At 38.4% G+C, this 19,694-nt stretch overlaps 1 protein-coding gene across 2 annotated transcripts in view; it reads right to left on the bottom strand.

Annotated features, from left to right (window-relative positions):
• The window catches only part of cenpf (centromere protein F), a 41,715-nt gene extending 23,700 nt beyond the window's left edge, over window positions 1–18,015 (bottom strand). For both annotated transcript variants that reach the window (XM_028820895.2, XM_028820894.2), the window contains exons 1-11: window positions 17,917–18,015; window positions 16,930–17,117; window positions 15,846–16,042; window positions 11,503–11,618; window positions 11,279–11,370; window positions 10,605–10,884; window positions 9,065–9,267; window positions 8,417–8,542; window positions 6,890–7,018; window positions 3,855–3,977; window positions 3,379–3,514 (exon numbers count right to left, since the gene is read on the bottom strand). In XM_028820895.2, coding sequence (XP_028676728.2) covers window positions 3,379–3,514; window positions 3,855–3,977; window positions 6,890–7,018; window positions 8,417–8,542; window positions 9,065–9,267; window positions 10,605–10,884; window positions 11,279–11,370; window positions 11,503–11,618; window positions 15,846–16,042; window positions 16,930–17,091 — 1,564 coding nt within the window. In that variant the 5' untranslated portion in view covers window positions 17,092–17,117; window positions 17,917–18,015. The remainder of the gene's footprint in view (window positions 1–3,378; window positions 3,515–3,854; window positions 3,978–6,889; window positions 7,019–8,416; window positions 8,543–9,064; window positions 9,268–10,604; window positions 10,885–11,278; window positions 11,371–11,502; window positions 11,619–15,845; window positions 16,043–16,929; window positions 17,118–17,916) is intronic.
• Between the last annotated feature and the right edge of the window lie 1,679 nt (window positions 18,016–19,694).

Raw genomic sequence — 19,694 nt, forward strand, 5'->3', positions numbered from 1 at the left:
TTACAATTCCCCACATCACAATTCCCCACATTGCAATTCCCCACGTCCACAACTCCCCACATTGGGATAATATTTATTATAACCATAGACTAATGTACTATATAAGACAGTCCATATAATGATACAAAAGCGTGCCCTCCGTTTCCCCACATCGAGCATTATTTTATTTAAAAACGCTACTTGTTAATAAATATGTAAAAATACATTATCCAAGCATGCATTTTTATATACAATTTGCCTTTTAAAAATTTGAAACAGGTAAGTTGAATTCTATTATTTTTTGAATCTTTCTTAAAACATGCTAAAACGTAACATTTTTGATTTTTATCTTTTTTAAATTACCAAAATTAAAGTTCTCAAAAATAATAGACTCTACTTATGGTGTAAAAATAAAAACACGAAATAAATCAAATAAAATTCTTCTCGCGCCTTACAACGTATCTACGTGCTCCGCGTCGCGCGCACCAAGTTTGCACGTTTGATAGTCTGTAGCGAACTTACCCTAGTCGGGAGTCCGAAAGTGGTGTCGCCATCTACATTCGGGGCTACGATAGGTACCACGCATTGGTATACCCCCTGTGTTTCTGCTATTTTGCCACAGTCTGAGTTGACTGTTGACGAGGTAAGACCGCTATCAGTTTAATTTTGATTTAGATCTGGAGATCTTAAGATCTTCATGTATTTGCGCAGTTGTTGATTGCCTACACAAATTCAATGGGCAAATCACTAAGTGATTTGCCCATTGAATTTGTGTAGGCAATCGGCAGCATCTGCATTTATCTTTTAATATTAATAAAATTGCAATTGCTACTAGCTGTTTAATTAATAAAATTACAGTACATATTTACAGTATTTTATTTTTAATTTTAAAGCCTACCCTACGCAAAAATGGAGTTTTACTTGAGTGAGAGGGGAGGAAAGGTCTTGGGTTTTCAGGGACATGAGTACATCTTCCACAGAAAAATCAATGGCACTGTACACTGGAGGTGCAGGCACTACAGAAAATTCAACTGCCATTCAAAAATAAGGACCATTGATGATGAAAACCATGAGGTTACTGCTGAACCAACTGAACACTCACATGATTCTTTCCCACAGAAAATCAAAGCCAATGTGGCAATGCAGATGATGAAAGAAACAATGAATTCTGTTGGGGCCAATCCAAGAAATGTGATGGGAACAGTTCTTCAAGAGATGAAATTATCTCAGGAGGTAAAAGCCCACATGCCAAAAAAGTCTTCCATTGAGAGAACTCTGAACAGAGTCAAGAAAGCAGGAGGAAATCACATCCCCAATCCAGTCACTGCACAGTTTGAGATCCCAGAGCAATACAGGGAAATAATTCTTCATGATTCAGGAGAAGAAGATCCTGAAAGAATTCTTGCAATTGGTGACAGAGAACTTATGGATCAGCTGCAGAAAGACACAATCTTTGGAGATGGAACTTTTGACAAAGTGCCTGCCATGTTTTATCAGCTCTACACTTGGCATGCAAAAATTGGCAACTCCTATCCACCATGCATCTACTTCCTCCTTAAAAAGAAAGATCAGCCCACCTACAATAGGATGTTTGAAATCTTGAAGCAACTGCTGCCCAACCTGTCCCCACAGACAATTCTTCTGGACTTTGAAAAGGCTTGCATTACTGCTGCCCAAACTGCCTTTCCAGAGGCACAGATCAAAGGCTGCTTCTTTCACCTTAACCAAAGTCTTCTAAGAAAAATTGGGGCCCTTGGATTGAAAACAGTTTATGATGATCAAGAGCGGCTGCCAATGAGATTCAAGATGAGGTCACTTGCAGCTTTGGCATTTGTGCCAGTGGAGGATGTCAGAGGCCTGTTCAATGACTTGATAGCAGAGTTCCCTGATGAAGACAACTACAATGACCTTCTTGCCTACTTTGAATCAACCTACATTACTGGAGTAAGAGGCAGAGATGCAGTGTTTCCCATTAGAATCTGGAATCACTTTGAAGCTGCTGCTACTGGCCTACCAAGAACAACAAACTGCTGTGAAGGATACCACAATTCACTGAGAGCCCTGTTTCACTGCAGTCATCCAGGTGTGTGGGATCTTCTGGAAGGTCTGAAGAAGGACATGGCCATCCACAGCAAGACATTGGCTGATGCAGATGATGGCAGACCACAGCCAAAAAGGAAGAAGTATGAGACCCTAAATAGCAAAGTAATTGAGGCTGTCCAAGGGTATGCCAATCAACAGGATAAGATTAAGTATTTGAGAAAATTGGCCAACATGCAGTTTCCAAAGTAACCTTTGTGTTTAGTAGTTTCTGTGTACTTTAGTCATTCTTGTCAATTATTAATAGTTTTTGTACTGTACATTTAGTTTAATGATTTTCTTTTATTAGATAAACCTGTACAGTGGAATTATTAGCAAATGGAATAGGACCTTATCTAATTCATTATTTTGTACCAAGCATATTTTGTATTAAACTCATTTGTTCATTTGTGTATATCAGTTACTTGTATTTTGTAATCAGTAATGCATTTCAATAAATTGTCATGAAATAAAACTTTTGGAGATTAATTACTACTATTTGCATTTTAGAATTCCTTCATTATATTATTAATTCAGTGCACTCCATATTATCCCAATGTGGGGAGTTGTGGAAGTGGGGAATTGCAATGTGGGGAATTGCAATGTGGGGAATTGTGATGTGGGGAATTGTAATTGTGGGGAGTTGGGAATGTGGGGAATTGACTGATGTGGGGAATTGTCTGGCCACCGTCTAGGACCTCTGTATCAATCAAATACTACACATATCAGATGAGGTCTCTAGAGGGTGCTGTTGGGCCAAACTGAAATGCTGCCTGTGAGAACACACTTCACGTTCAAGCACTGCTCTTATTTTATGATGGTATTTATTTAACAATATTCTAGTAAATACGATGCAGTGTTCTGGATGTTGTGAACATACAACGTGATAACTAACATTATACGACATGAATAACTTGAGACTTTTTTAAATGGACATTTTAATATTGTTTGCTGTAGTTCAGCATTGGGCCCCCATTGAAGGTCAGTCTATCATAAAATTTGTGATCTCCGCTTCCCATGAAAACAGGAGATTAAAATTTGTTTGGCTATGACTATAAACAACATGGGGTACGTGATAGCTTACAAAATACAATTTTTGGGTGGACTGTTCCAGAGACACTTAGCAAAATGTAAATGTCACAAGCCAACACCAGGATGACAAATGAAAGGACAGTAACAACAGAGCAGACAAGGGGCCAAAGGGAAGCCGAGTCTGAAAAAGCAAAGCAGGTAGAGGCTCATTCTGCCCTGACACTGAAGTACACTTGCACTGCATTTTACTTGAACACACAGGTGGGCATTTTGTGAAACAAAACCTACTTTTGAAGTCTTCAGCTAAGTTGCTTGTTTGTTGAAGGTTTTGTTTGCTGCTCTTCAGTTGTTCCTCCAACTCCATCAGCCTTTTTGAGCTCTGATTAAATTGACTGGACAGCCTTGCGTTTTCTTTTTGCATTTCCTTCAAAAGAAGAATAAAACCAGTAAAACTTCAGAAAATGTCAACATGACTACTGAAATTCAAAAAACAAGAAATGCAAAGCCAGAAAAGAACAAAAAAGCACTTGTTGTGTTTTAAGAAAGGGCGACCACTCACTGTTGACAAAGGCAAAATGACCCAAAATTATGTGAGACCACTGCTCTTTCAAACTTAAAAAAAAGGAGAAACTTTAATATTTGTAAGCCACTCCAGTGACATTTTCATTACTCTTCAGTATTAACTAGGCATGCCTTCAAAAATAATTTAATTAGCTTGTTATTGGCAAAAGATTTTCCGAATTGCTGAATAATCCAGTACGTACCTCATATTTGATTCGAAAACTGTTTTCCTTTGCCTGGCTAGACTGAAGCGTTTGTTCCAGCCTACAAAACTTCTGTTTCATGTCGTCCAAGTCTTTTTCAAGATGCTGCTTTTGGAATGAGGCCTGCATATATCAAAAGAAAATGGAACAAAACAAACAAAAACGTCGAGTTATTCAAACACATCTGCTGCCCCCTCGTGTTCAGTGATGTACTTACAAATAATCAGCCAGACAAGGAACATCCTGCAGTAATATCCACCTCGCCAATTATTTTGAGTTTTGAAAGTCAGTGAAGCACACAAGTTTTGAAATGAAAATACAAAAAGGCTGTTTTTATTTAAATATTACCACACATGCCCATCACTTGTAATTCATCAAAAGTGAAATTACTGCAGGAAAGGTCCAATTATTTTTCAAAGCTGTTTATGTATGAAATCTGAAGTCAGTAATGTCTCTCATGCTTATCCAGTCAGGTATGCTACAACAAACAGTTTCCAACCATAAAACAAGGATGAACACGGAGGAATACTAATTGGCTGACGTAGAACGGCCTTGATTAAAGTGTCAGTTGTCATTATTGTTATCGGTTCTAACATTCAGTTATCTGCTTATTTGCACCTGTAGCAGTGACAAAATTTTTATTAATTATTCTGCAATATATAGTTTGGAATGAGTGAGAAAGCTAATTAACTTAAGACATTAAGAAAGAAATCATCTCCAAGGAAAAAAGTGGAAAAAATGTAGGATATCAAAGTGAATATTTATTTAATTTGATATTCAGTACTTTTATCAGTCCTTGAGATGAAAATGAATATGGTATGGGTAAATCAGTGATACGTACAATTTTAAAAAACAAGGAAGAAATAAAAAGTGAACAAGACTTCTTTACGCTTTTATTATGGAAAGAACAATTACAGTTATTACTAAGGAAAGATTGTTTATGCTTTTCAAATTTATATGTACAGTTTATAAAAGCTAAATAAATAAATGCTAAATTACTTTAACACTTGCTGTGTATTTTTAATTTTGTATTATATTTTTCCGGTTTAAATGATTACTTCAGATGGTAACTCTGCTCAAGGCTTTGGGCCTGGAACGGATTACCCCTAAATACATATATTTAATATTTGTATTTTATTAATTTTCATTGTATTCATTCCATACAAACAGATCAATTTATAACCCAACAAATTTGAAGACTAATCAAACCCCACCCCTGAGAAGGAGAGCTTAGCTAAAGGAAAATTGCTTTAGGCTTTTTAATAAGGCAACATTAAACAAAAGAAAGGGAGAAGTAAATATCTATGTAAATAAGAGATGGAGAAGGGAGTTAAATGCAATAATAGTTATTTCTCTTATTCTAAAATAATATTGATTAAATCCTGCCATGTTTTGAAAAAATGTTGTACAGATCCTCTAACTGAAAATTAGATTTTTTCCAATTTCAAATAATATAAAACATCGGTTTCCCACTGACTTATAAGAGGAGAATTAGGATTCTTCCAATTTAACAAAATAAGTCTGCGTGCCAAAAGTGTAGTGAATGCAATCATAGTTTGCTTGTCCTTCTCCAATTCAAGTCCATCTGGAAGAACACCGAACACAGCTGTTAATGGGTTAGGAGGGATTGTGATACCAAGGCTGTCTGAGAGGCACTTAAAAATTTTTGTCCAAAATGATGTTAGTTTGGTGCAGGCCCAGAACATGTGACCCAGTGAGGCAGGAGCTTGGTTGCAGCGTTCGCAGGTTGGATCCTGCCCTGGAAACATTTTGGACAGTTTTATGAAAGACAGATGAGCTCGATATATAATTTTTAGTTGAATAATTCTATGCTTTGTGCATATAGAACTCGAGTGAATTCTCTGCTTTGCTACCTTCCACTCCTTTTCTGATATATTGATTAAGAGATCTTCTTCCCAATGTCCTCTTGGATCTTTGAAAGGTAGGGAGTCTAATAAGATTTTATATAAATACATATATTTAAACGTATGCGAGAACAAACAAGGTTTCAGAACCAAATTACATTTATTTTAGGACACCTCACTGTATAAACAGTTTTTAAATAAAATGTTCCTTGATATACGCATGTTTAACATTTTAGCTTCACACAACTGAAGCGGCTAAAAATGGAAACTTTGCAATCACAAACAAACGATAGTTTTAAATAAGTTACTTGCCCCACACAGTTTGCAGAGATGCTCGAGATATATTTTTTTTCTCACATTTTTATGCAGAGCAGAGATAAAAAACCAAAAAGTTTATGCTATACTATAAGACAATAGTGACCAACACTCCAAAATGGCAAATGAAAAATCTGTGTACATCATAAACAGGAAACACAAGTCACATGGGTCGAGTATTTGAATTTACGGTAAGGCTCTTCACAAATGAATGCGGGAGGCGGATCTTCAGCTCTACAAGTCAATCCCATGTGACTTGTGTTTCTTACGCGGTTTATGATGTGCACTGATTTCCCCGGAGGTATCTACTTAACGCTATTTTAGTAAAAACTGTATGTGTTTTGAGCATACAATTGGAAAACCAACATGTGGATTACACAACATGAGATTTTCTCGTTTCTTTGGACATTTTCACAGCTTGCCATTGTTCAGCATTGGTCACCACCGGCTTGTATTAGATCATAAAGTTTTTCTTAATCTGTGTTCAGCATGACTACAATAAAATATTTTCTCAGCCATCACTGCAAGCTACACGGATAGAGTAATATATTAAACAAATATCACTTTAGGGTGGAGTATTCCTTTAATTTTTTTTGGTTTCGAGGCCTGCAGATTTAGCAGTTTATGGATTCAGAGGTGCGCTCAGCTGAGACTGCCCAAGCACACTCGTCAAGTCACTTTTCCTGTTTGCAGTCACCCTTAAAAACACACCAAAGATTTCCGCAGATTTTCCTCTGTAATGTTTGATAAATGCTAACTTATTATTACATTTTAGAGGGTCTTTATTTTTTATTTATGCTACTAAGAAATGCATTCAATTAGGAAAATCATGTTAATTAAATAATAGTTCAATACCTTATCACATTCAGATCTTAGAGAATTGTTTTCATTTTTTGCTTGCTGGAGTTCCTGCCCTGTTTTAATTTTCATTTGACTAAGCTGCTGTTCCACATTCTGTAAGGAATTCTGATGATATAAAATTTCCTGAAAAAAAAAATTAAATGCCTTTTAACCTTCATAAAAACCTACATATCATAAATGTTCATATTACTCAGGCATCTAATATCCACAACAGTAAATAAACAAAGCTTAAAAGGGAGACCAATGAAAATTAGGGTGAGAGAAAATTAGGATGTTTAATAAAAATAAAAGCCATTCAGCCCAACAAGCCAGCCAATCCTACTGTATCCACTTTGACACTCCACATTATAGTCATGTCGAGATGTGAAGGTCCTTAAAGTTCTTCCCTCAACATCAATGAAATAACAGCGGTGGTCGACGGCACTAATTCCCTTCATAATGGTGATGCATTGAGGCAAGACATGGGATGAAGGTCAAAATACAGTATGTCCATAAGGGAGGCGACATTCACTAAAATTAAATGTCTTTATGTTTGCTTTACAAAACAAAGAATGCCTTACTCTGAGCACATGTTCGAGCACACAGGACCTACTGGAACAAACCAAAACAAGCCATGACACTCTCAAGGCACTTTTTAAATGAGACCTACACAAATCAGTGCAGAACATAAACAGTTGCTGACTTTAAGAAATACAAGGCCAACATTTCTATGATGGAACACACCATTCCAGGAAACGCTGAATGGATGTGCATGTTCCTTTTCTAATGTTTCTAATTGAACAGGCTACAATAAGACCACATTCACAAATCTGATTTATCCAGTTGAAGTTTGCAAGGAACAGCAGAAACTCATCCCAGAGGACCTGAGCGTAAGGCAGGAAGCAACCCTGGACAAGCTGCCTGCCAGTCACGGGGTCCAGGCAATTACTGTTTCACGTGGAGCCAATTTACAGTTACCAATTACCTTAATGGTGAGGTTATTGGGCTGAATGGCCCGTTCACAACATATACTTTGGAACAACTGAGTTGTGAGGGATAAACTGAAGTACCTGGAGATGACACAGCAAAGAGATGGAGAAAACATGCAAAGTTCATACAGTCAGGGACTGGGCCTGGGATTCAAACGGAGGACAACAGATCCTCAGGGTATCAGCAGCAACTACTGAATTGCCTTGTCAACTATAGTAAAACATGTCAAGTCTATAAGTACTAGTTAACATTTAGTTTTGAGGTTTAAGCCAGCCATTAATATTCTTTTTATGGACTCCACTAACCCAATTACAGGGTGACGGAAAGCCTGGCAACATCACAGCGTCAGCAAGCACTAGACGTTGTGCTTCTTTAAACCAACCACAGAGTACTGAGCCTGAATTGATACTCAAACAGCAGTCCCCTCACTCACAGCATTCACTCACTCCAAGATAACGTTCCAAAAAACTAATATGGTTATGTAATTCAAAATGTAATTCTGAAAAAAAAATAAAGAGGAGTACTAAACACGCTTTAAAAAACTACGATTACCTTTTGATGCTCTTTCTCCTGGTCTTTTAACTTCTGATCCATTGCCAGGCGAGTGCTATCTGCATTATGTCGCTGGCAGTTAAGTTCTTCTGATACTTGTTTCATTTTTTGCTCAAGAGCTGCACACTGAAAAATGAAACACATTAATCTTTTTTTTTTTCCCAGACGAATAAAGCTACCATTAAATATTATGATATATGCGGATTGTTTCATAAACTGTAAAAATGATAACTCCAAAAATGTCCTCAGCTTGCGAACATGGAACTTGTGCAGTGCCAATTCTCTTTTCTCTGTAGACAATCACCCTTATAAGATTAGCAACAGCCTGAGTACACCTCGCAAATGAAGCCCCCTACATGCTCTACACGGGCGCCACAAGTTACTGGGAAGAGGGAAACAAAATCTGACCAGAGAAAGAAATGGAGGCGACTACAAGATCCAAATCACTTCACTGAATCTACGGTCTTCTCACTGGCAGTATGGTTTCTTGTAGTGCTTCACAGTGTGTTACTCTTTAGTTACCCAAATGGACAACACAAGGGGTAGCCAGTGGTTCCCCTACCATTCACCTGCTTCAATGCTTAGATACCTAATCAAATCTGAACTGCGTTAGCTTTGCTCCATTTGACAAAAACACTCTCTCTTTACCTTGTTCACCATCTGGTCATACTGTCCCGTCACTCTAGCAAGTTCATCTTTACTTTTGCTTAAACCCTTGTCCTTCTCATCGAGCTGTAACTTCACCTTCTCATACTGGCTTTGCACCTCCTGCACTTTGTTGAGATGGCACTTGATATCCTTTTCTTGAGATTTAAGTTGATTTTCCAATTCACACACACGTGCTTTTAATTCTAAAGGTAGAAAGATTAATGGTTAGTTAACTAAGTCCTTATTCTTTAACACATCACAAGTAAAAAATATCCCACGGAGTTGCATTTTAGTTACACATTAGCAAGCAGTAAGACTATTTCTAACACACTGGACTCATCGCTTGTTCTTAATTTGTCGGCCCCCTTTCTTCAGTTTGGCCATTTTGACCTTTCCTAAAAAGTAACATAGTAGCAAATGTGACAAGGTTGACCACACAAGCCTCTCGCATCCCAGACACAAATAAACCGGGACAGGCATGCTGTCGGTTGAAGTCAGCGTGTACTGCACTGAAGAGGTGAAACGTCCAGGAGGAAAGGCCATATTTGAATCAGAGTTCATGCATGCAAGAATACACAGAAATGTTTCAGAATGCACGTTTATGTGTAAGATGGATAAATGTCCTGTTCATTTCTTCTCAAATTATTCCCCTGGATTTCAAATGTCACCCTGTCACAACAGTGAAAATTGATTTTTATATTTTTTCATTAATAACAAATGTTTCAATTACAGCATATACACTTCCTTTTAAGTTCTCCCGCGGATAAGTCAGGGCTTGATTTTACTGTATAATTTCCGGTATTTTATAATGTTGGTGGTATAAGTCGAACGCGGAAAACTCACGCTATTGGTCTAAGAGATTATGACATGCTAACGCCTGCCCACCTGAGAGAGTAACCATGGAGCACACTGTCTTTTTTTTCCTCCCTATGTATTGTGCTTACGTGACCACACGGTAATACCCGAACTACTCCAAAGCAACGTTTGCACTGCTTTGTGTTTTTTGTATCTCACACCCTCATACACCTTATCTGCAATGGAGCATTCCATCAGAAGAAAACATGAAGCTGGTTTTAAATTAAAAGTCGTTGAAGTGGCGAAAGAAATTGGTAACAAAATTCGATGTGTCTGAGAAACTGATGCAAGACTGGAGGAAGCAAGAAGATGCTAAAAAAAAAAATGTAAATGTTGCATTTTTGAATGGGCGTATGTCTGATTTTATGATCAATTTTTTTTTGGGGTTTCAAGGCCTGACTTATATGTGAGTATATACGGTATACGTGTGAAGACAAAATCACTGCTTGCAGCTGTGTGAACTGAAAAAGGTTAAAAAGAGTATTCACAAAACAACGCATTGCACTCACTTTCTTGTCAACCGACAAACAGATAATACAATCACAAGTCTGATAATGTACAATGATATATGCACTTTTTTTTAGTCTAAATGTATAGTTCTAACCAGATAACTGCAATATTCTGCAACCAAAACACCAAAGTTTAAATCCAAAAGCTTCACGGTTGTCACGCTTCATAGATATACCTTGGTGGGAAGTTTTCAGCTGCTCATACTGTGGGTTGCTGTTAGTGCCGTCACTCGGGTTACAAGGAGGCGCTGTCTTCTTTGCAGATCTAGAGCTCTGCTGATAAGTGGGGCCATGCTCCCATGGAAAGCCCGAAGTGCTGCTACCCCTTTTATTGGGGGTCTCAAATGAGTTGCCTGGCTGATGGTTTGCCACCTGCTCTTGCTGCCATGGGAATACAGAAGATGCCGCCTGATGCCGTGCAATGTCCTTATGGCTCCCACTCGACTGGTTTACTAACTGTTGAAAACAGAACCATTTAATGGCACGGTTACACAAGCCAGCTCTATTCTGCTACTAAAGCAGTAGTTATGTTGTATAACAAGTTATTAAACATAAATTCCCCAAGAATGACAATCAGTTTGAATAATAACAAAATAATAAATACAGGATGAGTCAAAATTATGTTAACATTTGAATGGCGGAAACAATTTATTCACAAAAAATATTTCATATGTGCAAGATGATTTACAGGAATGTCTCAACCTGTTTGCCGTCATGTTCAACACATGGACCATATGTGGCACATAAATTGTCCACAAACATTGTATACAAGCCTATACATAACAGTACCATTCGTGTTAACATAATTTTGACTCACCCTGTAATTCTGATATTGCCATTTTGTACTTACTTTGACTTGGAGGACTTTCAGTTCTGCTTCAAGCCTTTTTCTCTCTTCACATTCTTGGTTATATTTCTCTTGAAGTTCTTCAATTTTCCCATCTTATAAAAGAAAATTGAACATAACTTTATACTTTTCTAGTATTTATAATAATTTAAACAAATGTAAAATCTTATTATCAATTTTGATTGCCCTCAGACTACACTGCAGCTCTGATGTATTGAAGTGTTTACCGTTAAGAACTTTACTCGGTGTTGAGAAAGACATAAAGCTGTCCTGTGGTGTTCTGCATGGCTGTGAATCACAAGACGTTTGAGATTTCTGAATCCTTTCTAGCTCACATTTGTACCTAAAGGAGGTGAAGAAAAAACGGAATGTGAAATTGGCACATTATAAGAGAAATAATTCATCAAACTGTTCATTTAAAGACACATTTCAAATAGTCTGCTGTGTAAACATGTGAAACACCCTGTTAATCCATCACAACCACAAGGAACACAAGTGGAGAAAAGTACAAAACTCCACAAACAGTACCATGACAAGTAAAATTTGGGTAACCACGTAACACACACACACACACACACACACACACACACACACACACACACAGAGGGGGAACCTGCAAACTCTACACAGGGGCTGAAGGGACCTGAAACCAGGACGACGGATGCGAGAGTCCATCCATCCATCCATTATCCAACCCGCTATATCCTAACTACAGGGTCACGGGGGTCTGCTGGAGCCAATCCCAGCCAACACAGGGCGCAAGGCAGGAAAGAAATCCTGGGCAAGGTGCCAGCCCACTGCAGGGATGCGAGAGTCACAAGTGCTCATTGCCAAACCAGCACAAAGCCCAAATAATCATTTGAGAATAAGAACAATTTTGCAGACATCGATGGAAAGGCCGTATTATTGTGTCCAACATGGCTAAACATTCTAGATGGCTTTGTCCTGCTCCTATCCTAATTGTATACAGTGATCCCTCGCTATATCGCGCTTCGCCTTTCGCGGCTTCACTCCATCGCGGATTTTATATGTAAGCATATTTAAATATATATCGCGGATTTTTTGCTGGTTCGTGGATTTCTGCGGACAATGGGTCTTTTAATTTCTGGTACATGCTTCTTCAGTTGGTTTGCCCAGTTGATTTCATACAAGGGACGCTATTGGCAGATGGCTGAGAAGCTAGATTGCTTACTTTTCTCTCTCTCTTGCGCTGACTTTCTGTGATCCTGACTTATGGGGATTGAGCAGGGGGGCTGTTCGCACACCTAGACGATATGGACGCTCGTCTAAAAATGCTGAAAGATTATCTTCACGTTGCTATCTTTTGTGCAGCTGCTTCGCATACTTAAAAGCTCGAAGGGCACGTATTGATTTTTGACTGAAAAACAAACTCTGTCTCTCTCTCTCCCTGCTCCTGACGGAGGGGGTGTGAGCTGCCGCCTTCAACAGCTTTGTGCCGCGGTGCTTCGCATACTTAAAAGCCAAACAGCCCTATTGATTTGTTTGCTAGAGATTGTTTTCTCTATCTATGTGACATTCTGTGCTCCTGACACGCACTCCTTTGAAGAGGAAGATATGTTTGCATTCTTTTAATTGTGAGACAGAACTGTCATCTCTGTCTTGTCATGGAGCAGTTTAAACTTTTGAAAAAGAGATAAATGTTTGTTTGCAGTGTTTGAATTACGTTCCTGTCTCTCTACAACCTCCTGTGTTTCTGTGCAAATCTGTGACCCAAGCATGACAATATAAAAATAACCATATAAAGATATGGTTTGTACTTCGCGGATTTTCTTATTTCGTGGGTGGCTCTGGAACGCAACCCCTGCGATGGAGGAGGGATTTAGATGGATGGATGGATGGATGGATGGATGGATGGATGGATAGATACTTTATTAATCCCAAGGGGAAATCCTTGGGCGCTTTAAACAGCCAGCATATCAGCACCTCATCAACTGCTAAACATTAGTCAGCCTCTTGTAACGTTTCTTCTTATAATTAAACACTTATGTGGTCCCAAGCTTTAAACAAACGAGACAAAGCAAACATAACAAATCACCATCCTGTCATCAGCTTCAGCTTCTCTTCTGGGAGGGTCGAACTGCAAAGTGCAGGCCTGGTGGAGTTCGGCTTCTTTCAAAATTTCTGAAGAGCAGTTAAACTTGACTTTAATCTGTTTGACCACGGCTCACTTTGGTGCTACTTTGCATCAGCAGATTCTGCATGAAGACTAGAAAATTGAACATATTTTGGCGATATTCTTAGACGTGTCACTGCTAACGTTTCTGGTCAGAGTATTAATTTGACAATATTAATAATCTTTCAAGCTGCTACAAATTTTCATTGCAAAAATGTTCAAAGAAGCTCCTATGGAAGTTGTTTTGCTATTATAGCTATAAGCTATTTATGGAATCATCTTTGGAGATCAATCGGATAGATGGACAGGACAGAGAACAGGGCTCTCTGTCACTCGCTCAAGTGTGCTATGCTGTATGAAGCAAGTCTCCTATTTTTCAAATGACAATGTGGCTCCTCCGATTATTCTTGCTCAGAACCTGCTTTTAAGCCCCCGCCTGCTGTGGCCAGCAGTTCTCCCTTCTCCTCCTGTGCCTTCCAGGTTTGTCTGTAAAAAGTCAATGGTCTCCCTTCGATGAATGCTTCAGATATTAACGAGGTGCTCATGCAGCTTTGTCTTTAAGTAATTATTAACCTTAACTGTTTTTCCTTCTAGGGCTGCTTGTGCTTCCACTTATTCTGTCTTTGCTTTCACCTTGACATATCTCCAGTATCTGTTTGAGGAATGTGACAGCTGTCTGGAAATTAATGAGACAAAATGATTGAAAACTTACTTTCAGACCCCACTAATCTCAAGTGGCCAAATAGGATTCTCAAACGAGAAGACACATAAAATGTTTGTGGTGACTATCGGCAAAACCTGCTACATCACACTGGGCTTCTTACTATGAGCCCACATGTGATTCCAATTGATTTAGAAAGGTGACATTTAGTGAGCGGTCTAATTGTTTCACCTATGTTTAAGTAAAATTCACTCATAGGTGTCTGGAAATGTACGTTACTGTATACACCTGGCTACTTCTCACAGCAGACAATTTCCAAAAATGCTTACAGGGAGGGAAGCACCAACATGTAACAACACGCAGTCATTGGCATAACAAAAGCCATTTGATATCAGCTTATTAACTTTATGACGTATTTTTAAACTACTCAAAATTTGACAGAATTCCAGGTGAAAATTCCAATAGTAGATATCTGTAATTTGAACTAGTTAAAACTGGAATTAGTTGATGTGGTCTGTTACATTTCCACGAGTTAATTTCAAAATTACATGCAATACTTTTAATGTAAACACACTGAAGATATCTGTAAAAGCAGTCACAGCTAGTCAAAATGGAATTATGGTTATCTGTGAAGCCTGACAGCAGTTCATAGGAAATTCTTTGACTGGTAAAAAACTAAATTACAGATACCGTCAGACTGACTTTAAATGAATCAAAATATAGCTGTAGATATTAAAAACAGGAAAGACCTTTAAACACATTGCCATACATGTGCTCCCCTGCAGTCTCAATTGTACTAAAGGACTGGATATTTCATTCAAAGCTCCGTAACAATGTGTATGATACTCGCCAATAAAAGACACATTTTGTTCAATTTCTCGTGTGTTTTACAGAAAATGCTGCTACTCATTTGTGAGGACCGGTACATGTTTTCATTCTATTTGTCCTCCTAACTACCAGGATTTAGCGTTGAAGTCAAGGCCTTATATTCATGTTAGCTGTGCAAACATATTTGATGGGTGGTTTGAAGTTGTAAACGCAACCAGCCAGCTTTTCATAAATTATGCGTTAAAACTTCAGACTGACAATTAACTGTGACTCCATCACCACCATACATGCATTTTCATTACAGACAAATAGTGCAAACCTGGAAAATAAGCAGTGCTTGTCCAATGGTTCTTAAACTCGCCTTTGTTATGGACATAAAACGGTTTAAACAAACAAAAATACAGGCAGATCCGTCAACACAGCCATCACCACTGTATACACAAACATTTGTGCAACACACCATTATTGACTCGCATTGTTTATTGATGATTGCATCCTCTAGCCAAAAATGTCCACATAAATGAAATCTGACAACAGGTACAGAACTTGCACACTTAAAAAAAAATAAATGAACTTTGTTAAAAAAAAAACACAAAAGGTAACAACTCTGCAATGCTGTATTTTTAAGATTTTATACAGTAATATTTTAACAGACTTCACCATGCAGAACCTTTACGGAAAGGTTTCATGCATAAATGCTGTCAGATTAATAAGGCGTGTATTTCATTATAGTATGGCGCTCCTTGAGACTGTTTCTGAATTACAGCAAGCAATATATGCTTTAAACGTGGATTGTAAAGTACATTGACAGCATGTGATTTTTCAAAAGACATGTCATTTTTTAACAAAAAATGTATAAAAGTATGATCGCGTAAGACTTCAATTTGGATTTTGTCAGAAAAGCAACACACTTGTCACCAAGAACTCAGACTACTGAGATAACAAACCTTTTGATTTCTTGCTCCAGCGTGTCGCCTTGTTTCTTACTGGAGGCCAGCTGTCCTTCCAAGCAGTTCACCTGCTGCTCTTTCATTTGCAGGTCATGGCTGATTTTCTGCCGGGACTTTTCCAGGCTGTCACATGACTCCACTAGACTCTGATTCTCCCTTTTTAAAGCCACAGCTTCAGACTTTTCATTTTCCACCTAAAAGAAAATCCTGTTTTAAGTAACTAAAAACTTTTGTCATGACAATATCATTTTCACGGAGTACAATTTGGTTCATGAAGCTCATACAAACAAAATCTCGACACAAACAATCAAAACAGGGACAACATAGTCAGCAACCCTAAACACAACTCATTTTGTACTACAGTATCGATAAATGCAAAGGCCTAACCTCCACCTTATCGAGCGATCCTGACTAAGTCACTTAACCTGCCCGAGTTTTAACTGAAAAATGTATATAAACCATTAAATTATTTACCTGAACTTGTTAAGGGTCTTGGGATGGCATTTGTCATTAAAAAGGTGTAATTCATGAATTTGCTTACCTACACCTAAAGCCAGAAATGCAAACTACCTTGAGAATCCGGTTCATGTCTTGTTGCTACTGCTGAAAGATATTTTAGCCAGTGTTGAATAAAATAAACTTCGACAGGTCATGACAAGGGCAGCGGTCGTGGCGTCCTTAAGTTCCAGGAAACTGAATTCAATGTCTGCCACTGCTGGCTGCTGTTTGCATAAAACGTTAATGTGCGATTCTAAATCGCCTCATTCCCAGCAGCACTTGCGCTTGGCCTAGTGTGCCTTTTCTCATTTTATCATCTTCATTTTTATTAAAATATTTTTTTTGGACTCACCAACCACTGTAGGCCATTATGTGCCCTCCCAACCAGCTTAATAATTCATTTGTTAAATCCTTTCATCAGGTTCTCAGAGTACAAGCAGCATGAGGTCCTACCATCACAATTGATTATGAATTCTGCTTGCCTTTTTTTTGTCTTTGGCTTATTCTAACTAAAAACCTAATATAAATTTAGCAATATTGTTTAAAAAAATGTTTACTTATCTACATTTAAAGTTGTAATAACCTTTTGTTTTTGCTTTTGAAAAGCAGCTTCCAGTGACTCCAACTGAAACTGCCTCTGCTGTCTCTCCTTCTTTAGTTTGTCCAGCTGTCCCTCAATGTCCTGGATCTTCTGGAGGGCCCTGGTGGGAAGCCCTTCTTTCCACTCCTCAACAGCCCAACTCATTGTGCAGGCAGGGGCTTAAGAAGACCCTGAAAAAATAATAACAATCAATGTTCTAATGAAACAAACATAACATGACATGTTCAAACCCGCTTAATTCTATTTAGAGTTGTGAGTCACCGCTGCCAATCCATTAGTGAAACTTGGGTGTCCATAAATGACAGGGGCTGTGGTAGATTTACACAACGCTCAACTGTCATCCACTTTGTACACCCTGTTAATATTAAGTTGTTAGGACTAGGACAGCCTTGTAGCTAGTACTCTAGGTGTATTATCTAGGCTGGGCCTGGCTGTTTAGCCCAGGTTCGTGATTATTCATAAATAATTTAGATGTGGCTAACCTCAGACAGTCCAAAAACATCATTCATTACGCATAACAAAATTTGGTACAAGATAATACAACTAAATAACAAATTTATACGAATGCGGATGGATGAATACGATCTGTCCACACTTGTGGGCCTAGGAAAGAAGCCGACTTGCGAGCTCTCAACTGTGCATGCCCTGAACGAGTCGCCTGTCCTTAAGAACGCAATGGAGGGGGAGAAGGAAAATATTACGCTTCAAAATTAGAATGGCGCATCATTGTTTAGTAAATTTGTCAGCAATTATTTTTGATAAATAGCTGATGGAGTTCAACTGACGCACATAAAAATAACGAAAAAGAACAATGCACGCCATAAACGCATTACGATACTCATTATCGTACAGTCACAATAACGCGAGTTATAAGCATCAAATTCGCGATTATCAGTATAAATATCACAGGCTCATATTCACAAAGCAAGTCCTAGCAACGTAAAACAAACAATATAACATTTTACTCACTGAAACTGCTGTTTCAAAACGGCCTTTAATTACTGCCAACGCGCCACATCCCCATGCGTTATTTTATGTTTTTCAAAATGTACGCGCAGCGCGCAATAGTAGGCCACGCCCTCCAACACCATGACGAATGACTATGAGGTATGATTGGTAGTAAAAACGTTGCGTCTACTTGGAGCTACTTATGATTGGCTATTAGTTGAAAACATCCGCCAGTCCTTCTCGGTTTGAGAGCTGATTGGATGTTTTAAAAATAGGTCCCGCCTTAATGTTAGTAGCTCTCTGTTTCTGATTAATTGATCCCGTCATTTCTAGCGGTACATGCATGTGTTAGAGGTAGTCACGTGTACATTGTAGAGCTCATAAAAATAAAAATACAAGAGTAAGTGGACTCTTTGGTGGCGTAGCACTCTCTGTTCACATCGCCCTCTGCCCCGCGTTGCCGCGACAGGCTCAGTTCCTCGCGACTCAGATGGGGAACAGCGGCTTTATGTTATTATTTTATGATTTATTACTTGTGCTTTCCGTTGCTATGTTTTTTAATAAGGTGTGCGTCACCTCAAACATCGGCGTGGTTCGTAATACTTGTTTATGATGTATAACACGGATGATTTGCTGCGTTACTATTTTCGGTTTAGTCGAAATTTAGTTTGGGGATTTAATGGGAATGGAAAGGCCCGATAAACGGATTGCTGTATTTTTTCCACTCGGAAGAGATTTTACACTTTTATTAGTTTGAGAAACTAGGCTTATTTATCCGGTTTCCAGTACTAGTTGCCAGTGGTGGAAAGTAAAAAGGTGTAAAGCTAAGGGGGTCCGTGTTTTCTGTCATACGTGCTGTCGTGTTCACTCAGCGGTTACCACAACGCGGCAGCACACAGCAGAGTCTCGGGTTGGGGCCTTCTGTGGTCTTCGGCCAGCCCCCGAAAGTGCATATATGGGAGCATCGGCTTCTTCTATAAACATCAGATCTTAATTTAAACAGTAACATTTCTTACTGTCACACATTTTTATACACAGAATGTGCTCAGAGTGGCTTATGAACAGTTAGGTAAACAAGTCATAAAAAAAATCGGGGGTGGTCTCTCCTAGACTTTCTCCTATACTCCGATATGGTGTTGGATATTTGAGGAGTAAACCGCAAGACAATGATTATATTTTTATATCATGTAAATTAAAGAGCCATCAACAACAAATTAATAATATATTGAACAATTATAATAAATCCGACTCTGCAACTGCATGAATAAACGGTAAAGTACCACTTCCGGTTAGCGGAACTAGCTCAAATGTTGATAGAAATCGACGTTTTGTGCTCAGTGCGTGTATGCAAAATTTGGTTGACCGAAGTGGAAGTGTACTCAAGTGATTGTATTTAAACACACACACAGACATAAATTACAGAAATGGTAGTCACGGACTCTGGAAGGACTAAAACATCGAGATTCATCAAAATCTTGAAATGGAGTTTTTGGAGAATTTGAATACTTTCCCTATACTTCCTATATGAGAAAGTGAAATATATAATTAGTTGAAAAGTAGAGTCTTACATATAATATTGTGTTCTAAGTCTCTAAAGATGAATGTAATAGTAAGGTCAGATGGTCAGGAGGACTGCTGCTGCCTCGCAGTAAGGAGATCAAGGGTCCTCCCTGCATGGAGAGCGCTTTGAGTATTGAGAAAAGTGCCATATAAATATAATGAATTATTAATAATAATAAAAAAAAAAACTTGTTAAACTGGAGGAAGAAAACAATCTGCAGGGGTCCAGGGCCAAAAAA

The sequence above is a fragment of the Erpetoichthys calabaricus genome, chromosome 15 (assembly GCF_900747795.2).
Source record: "Erpetoichthys calabaricus chromosome 15, fErpCal1.3, whole genome shotgun sequence".
NCBI lineage: Eukaryota > Metazoa > Chordata > Cladistia > Polypteriformes > Polypteridae > Erpetoichthys > Erpetoichthys calabaricus.